Source organism: Schistocerca piceifrons, chromosome 2 (genome assembly GCF_021461385.2).
Source record: "Schistocerca piceifrons isolate TAMUIC-IGC-003096 chromosome 2, iqSchPice1.1, whole genome shotgun sequence".
In the NCBI taxonomy this organism is placed as follows: Eukaryota; Metazoa; Arthropoda; class Insecta; order Orthoptera; family Acrididae; genus Schistocerca; species Schistocerca piceifrons.
The window spans coordinates 618640304-618646303 of NC_060139.1; the positions used below are offsets into that span (position 1 = coordinate 618640304).

Sequence of the window (6000 nt, forward strand, 5' to 3'; positions counted from 1 at the left end):
TAAAATAAATTAAGCCCAGGTGGGTGGCGACAACCAATGATGTATGACTAATTCCCATCTGTGGATTTCTGAGAAACTGGTGTCTCGGGGAAGAATTCAGATGGCAGGTGTGGTGTAACACACATTGAGGTCATGACTGTCATGTTGTAGAGCATGGTCGGCACGGCTGATATAGGTGGTGGTAGGAGAGTGCACAGCGCAAGTATTATAGCAGGGATGGTCAAGGGGTAGGCGCCACAGGGTAGGGCGATCGATGCAGAAGGGGCATAGGGTTTGACAAGGATGTTGTGGAGGTTGGAAGGGAAATAAAAAGCTATTCTAGGTGTGAAGGGCAAATGTCTGACAGAATGGACTTCATTTCAGGGTATGATTTTAGGAAGGATAGATTGCTACTCACTGTAAAAGACTTGTTGAGTTGCAGAAAGGCACATCGAAACAACTGATACACACTGAATTTTTGGCAAAGCCTACTTCAGAAAGAAAAACACACACACATTCGCACAAGCAAGCACTTCACATAGGCATGACTACTATCTCTGGCCGCTCGGGCAGTCTGGCATCTGATTAGATTTCCAGATGAGGCATTAAATTCTCCCTCTAACCCCAGAGCTTCATGAAAAATTCAACTCTTTTAGCACACATCACACCTGAAACAATGAGAGACTTCTGCTCGTTTTTGACTAAACCACTGCAAACGAACAGCATCTAATAAATCAAATGTAAATGTAGATGTCTTCATTTTTTTGCGCATATGGTCCAGGACTACCGCACCAAAATAATTAATAGACTTTGAACGCAGAATGGTAGCTGGAGCTAGGTGCATGGGACACTCCATTCTGGTAATTGTTAGGGTATTCAACATTCCAGTATACCGAATATTCCAAATTTCAAGCATTACCTCTCACCATATAAAATGCAGTGACTGACGGCCTTCACTTAACAACCGAGAGCAGTGGCATTTGCTTGGAGGTATCAGTGCTAACAGACAAGCAACATTGTGCAATATAATGGCAGGGATCAATGTTGTACGTACGATGAAAATCTGGTGTTAAAGGTCTATGGCAGCAGGCGACCAACGCGAGTGCCTTTGCTAACAGCATGACATCGTTGCGGTGCCTCTCCAAGGCTCTTAACCCTATCTAGACAACTGGAAAACCATGGCCTTGTCAGATGAGCCCCAATTACAGTTGGTAAGGGCTGATGACAGGAGGTTCAAGTGTGGATTAGACCCCACCAAGCCGTGGGCCAAAGTTGTCAACAAGGCACTGTGTCAGCTGGTGGTCCATAATGGTGTGGACTGGGTCCTCTAGTCCAACTGAAGCGATCATTGACTGGAAATGGTCATGTTCGGCTACTCAGAGACCATTAGCAGCCATTCAGAGACATTATGTTCCCAAACAATGATGGAATTTTTATGGATGATGTCACCAGGCCACAATTGCTTCTGAGTCTGAAGAACATTCTGGACAGTTATAGCAAATGATTTGGCCACCCAGATCACCCAACATGAACCCCATCAGAAATTTATGGAGCATAATTGAGAGGTCCGCATGTGCACAAAATCCTGCACCAGCAACACTTGCGCAGTTATGGACATCAATAAAGTCAGCACAGCTAAGTATTTCTGCACGGACTTCCAATCAATTTTTGAGTCCATGCCATGCTCAGTTGCTGCACTATGCTGGGCAAAAGGAGGCATCACATGACTTTTGTCACTTCAGTGTTATGTTCCAAACAGTCTGCATTCCACGGACCACAATCAGCACTTACGTTTTGCAGCAGTTTTCCTCTTCTCAAATCTTTCAACTACATCTACTTTTTGTTTTAATGTCAATATGTTTCTTTTGTTTCTCCGTCATCTCTTTTACATATTTCTTTTACCTGAATTCATTTGCTCTTACACGCTGAATAACAAAACTGAGTTTGTTTTCTATTTACATGGAACAGGCTGGTCTATAACAGTGGAAACAGTACTCTGCTGTCACAAGGAATAATGCTGAAACTGCAGCGCGTACCATCAATGAGTGGAGTTTCACATATAATGGTCCAATATTTATGGGACTGTCACGTATAAACCTAAACTGCAGACAGAACCCAGTAGAAGAGTATTCATTAAACCATTTACACAATTCCAATAATGTATCATAGAAGTCATATGTTTTAACAATGATTGCAACGTACTAAGGCAATCTTGGTAATGATCAAAGCTTTGAAGACTTCCATGAATGATCAACTAGTAAACTTCAAAAGGGGCAGTCCATGTTGTAACCTTGAAGTGTGTGTTGGTAACATCTGACACATGTGGTCATGGGAAGTTAAGGCGGCAGAAAAGCCAGTGATATAACAATCCTTGCATTTTTATCATCAGAGATTTAACGTAACAACCACCTTAACTTATTCCCTGCTAGAGTGTGATCGAACTGAATTTTCGGAGAAAACCCTTTTTTTGCGGGGGCAAATGCATGGAACCATGTAATATAAACCACATAATATAAACTGAGTTTTCATTAATTGGTTTTGCCTCATTTTTGTGTTTCCTTTTATCACCTCAACCAAGATATCACTTTCACAATTGTTGGTAGTTCTCAACAAACACTGTTATCTTCCAGCGTAACCTAGACATCGGTACAATACAGATTCTGCCTATGCGATAAAGTTGTTAATATTAATTTCAACACAGACAGTGCTGTACAGAACAGTAAAAGAAACTTGTATTAGTGGCAAAAGCAGAAAATGAAGAAAGTAATTTTGTCACCACAATCAAGATTCGTATTCCAGATGAACTGATAATCTCAGATATGTCAACACGCATCAAAAGCAGAATGTAAAGGATAGAACACCCAATTAATTTGTATGTTAGCAGCACTATGACACATGCAGTTAACACCTTTTCATTGGCTACCACTCGTCATCCTCCCTCTGGTTGCCTTCAACTTGACATGGAGACATATTACCAACATCTGCTTTATACGGTGAGCAAGCACAGCCCATGGACTGTCCTTTAAACAGTTTAGCTGATCTATTTTTGTAGCTCATGTCAAATGAGATTGAAGACGCTAACTGACTAAAGGCACACTTTGAGATGTCAGCCAACAGCAAGGCAGCAGATCATAGGGGACTGCACACTGCATTACAGTGTCCCCCCTCCCCCCTTAAACAAGCCACCTTAGCCATTACTATGTACGAGCTGTCACAAGCTGGAAAACTGTATATCTACATTATTTGCTTTGCCAACTCTCAACCAAATAATCATCTACCACCTTAACATAGTACTAAGGCTACCGTGTGACTGCTAACCTACAGACCTGTCTGTCAACAAAGACATCAGTCTGTGTCAACAAAACCTAACTCTAGTATTTCAGAAAAACTCTATATATAAAGTAACTATTTACACATAACAAGTCTGCGGAAAGAGATCACTAACAAAAATGTCAATATCTGGCAAACAGGCAAAATTAAGGCAGTATTGTGCACAAAATGTGAGCAAACTGTATCTCACAGCATTTAGCTGCTACCAGATTAGAAGCTTGTCACTGGCTATGCCATATAATTCTCCCCCTTGGTGCCTCTAACTTGACTGGTTATGCATTGCTACCACAAGTTCAGTACAGCATGCAACCACTATCCCCAGATAACACTTTGTAAACTTTAGTTCAATTCTGCCAGCTTACGGGTCTTCTGCAATAGGGGCTTGCTCAAATGGGTAATGTTGGGTAAAGAACTAGATGCTGCATTGATGAGAGAACTATAATGACATCTAACTGAAATTATTCAATAACACAACAGAAGATCTAAGCTAGAGGTGCAGGATGGCACATCATCACATGAGAAATTAACACAGAATTTGTAGAAGTTATTATGTTGGACCAAGAAAATCTTATTTGGCTAAATAATTTACTCACTTAAGATACACAGTTCTGAGAATACATTTGTCTTATTTTACTAGCTGTGAACCATATATGCAGTTTAATAATTTTTAGGGAATGTGAAGTACCCAAATACCACATCTTACATCAACACATTTTGCCGCAAAACATTGAAAACAGTTCTAGCGAAGCAATGATTTAGTAGTGCTAATTAGCACAAACCACCAAATTAGATAACACCGAAATAAAAAAACCATATATTAGTAAGAATTGGGCCAATCATTTATATCTTAAGAGTTGATTACTCACAATTACAAAAGAAGATGAAAATTTTCTGGTACTCTTCTTCAGTTAAAATTCCTAAATCATACTGTCGTTCTCTGATCAGGTCCTGTTTATCCAGAAGCCACTGCTGACTGTAACAAAAACACAATTAAAACATAACCAAGTGAAATACAATGGACATAAAATGCGTGCAAATTAACAGCTTCATTCTGCATGAAACTGCTCCTTATGTAAAAAGAAAAAAAATAGCAAGTAATATTTGCTCCATGAAATTTTCAGTATCAATTCTGAATCATATGTACAAACATGAAACAAACTTTCTGTTAGGCCTGTAATTGCACCAATACAGACTTTAATCTGACAAGAGCACAAAACTTTACACAGCGCCATGTGTTATGGCTTGGTAACTGCATTTTAACTACACTTCAATAATCTCAAATGTACAAAATCAGATCATATTACACAACACACATACTATTCACATCTTACACCACAGGAACAAAAGCAATGAACATTTCGCGGGCAATGTAAACTAGGAATCTATCCTTACCAGATGCCTATTATATTAATTCTGCCTTTTTCTCTACTCATATATTCAAAGCTTTGCATATTCTGAACCAGTACAATATTCGTCTTTCACAAAAACGAAATTTAACAAGGCATTTAAGAGTACGGATCTTGGATTCAACGTGTGGAAATTATAGAAGCAAATGCAGGGTCACGTTAGCTGGTAAATGTTACACCGTGTTCCATAACGTGAACAATGCCGGGTCAATAACAAAGTTACAGAGAATTGTTTACATCCATCGTGATGCTAATTTGAGTAAGATATTTTTTATGAAATAGTGATTTCGTTTTGCAATATAAATCTTTTATGACACTAGTATAAATATCAGTTGGTTTCCACTCATAAGTGCTTTTTTCCACAGAAGAAACATCAGTGTAACTTTCTGGTTAAACCAATGTTTACAAAGCCACTCCAGGAATATTGGCGAGGTTTTCGACTTACTAGTGAGAACTCTGCCAAAAGTTTCCAGCCATTTTCAAGAGATTTCTGTACTACCTGCAAATACACGAAATTCCAAAATCAATGTAACTTTCGTGGATTATTTAGCTAACTAGGCACACTTACTTGTGCGAACTCTCCCAAAAGTTACCAGACATTTCTCATACATGCGGGTATGAAATATGTATATTAAATATAGTCTTAATTTTGAGACGCAAATTTTAAGTAGACCTACGCTTTAGGGTACTCATAAACAATGTTTTACTGCAAAGTAGTGCATTTCATCCTTATTTTCGCTGAAGTTTTTTTCATTGAAGACGCATTCAAAGCGTAAATCCATGCTCTACTACTTCTACGGTAGCCAACTGTTGCGGAACAAACTACAATGCGTTCTGTCAAAACCTTTTTTTCTTGCATGCAGAAAAATTCTGGCGGTGTTAGTAATTAGCATGTAGGTTTTCCGGTGGAATAGGTAAAATGTAGGGATAAAGACGTAAGCAATGTGTTAATTGAGACAATAATGATGTACTTGAAATGTCAGATCTTTGTTTTAAACGAATCGTAGCCTAATAACGGAAGGTATCAAAATATGCAATGCGTGCTATCGTTCATAAACGTAGTTCAACGGTTAGTCGTTTTTAATTTGTTTTAATCATTCATTCTTATTTGAAGCCGATTCGCGTAACTTCGGGGGTAATGATGAGTTGTCCGTAGCAGAGCTCTGTCTCTCGGAATAAATTTTCTTTCACTGTGGCGGTCATCTTGGGTCAAGAGTTTGAGGCATTCCTAAAATTTGTAATTTTAGTTTCTGAGACGTTGGAAAAAAAGTGTTGAGGTACACTA

At 38.9% G+C, this 6000-nt stretch overlaps 1 protein-coding gene across 2 annotated transcripts in view; it reads right to left on the bottom strand.

The window, feature by feature from the left end:
* The window catches only part of LOC124776427 (cyclin-C), a 47902-nt gene extending 42378 nt beyond the window's left edge, over nucleotides 1-5524 (bottom strand). The window contains exons 1-3 of one of the 2 annotated variants that reach the window (XM_047251421.1): nucleotides 5393-5524; nucleotides 5161-5214; nucleotides 4176-4282 (exon numbers count right to left, since the gene is read on the bottom strand). In XM_047251421.1, coding sequence (XP_047107377.1) covers nucleotides 4176-4282; nucleotides 5161-5192 — 139 coding nt within the window. In that variant the 5' untranslated portion in view covers nucleotides 5193-5214; nucleotides 5393-5524. Of the gene's footprint in view, nucleotides 1-4175; nucleotides 4283-5160; nucleotides 5215-5283 lie in introns of both variants that reach the window. The other variant, XM_047251422.1, reaches the window with a different exon arrangement.
* Between the last annotated feature and the right edge of the window lie 476 nt (nucleotides 5525-6000).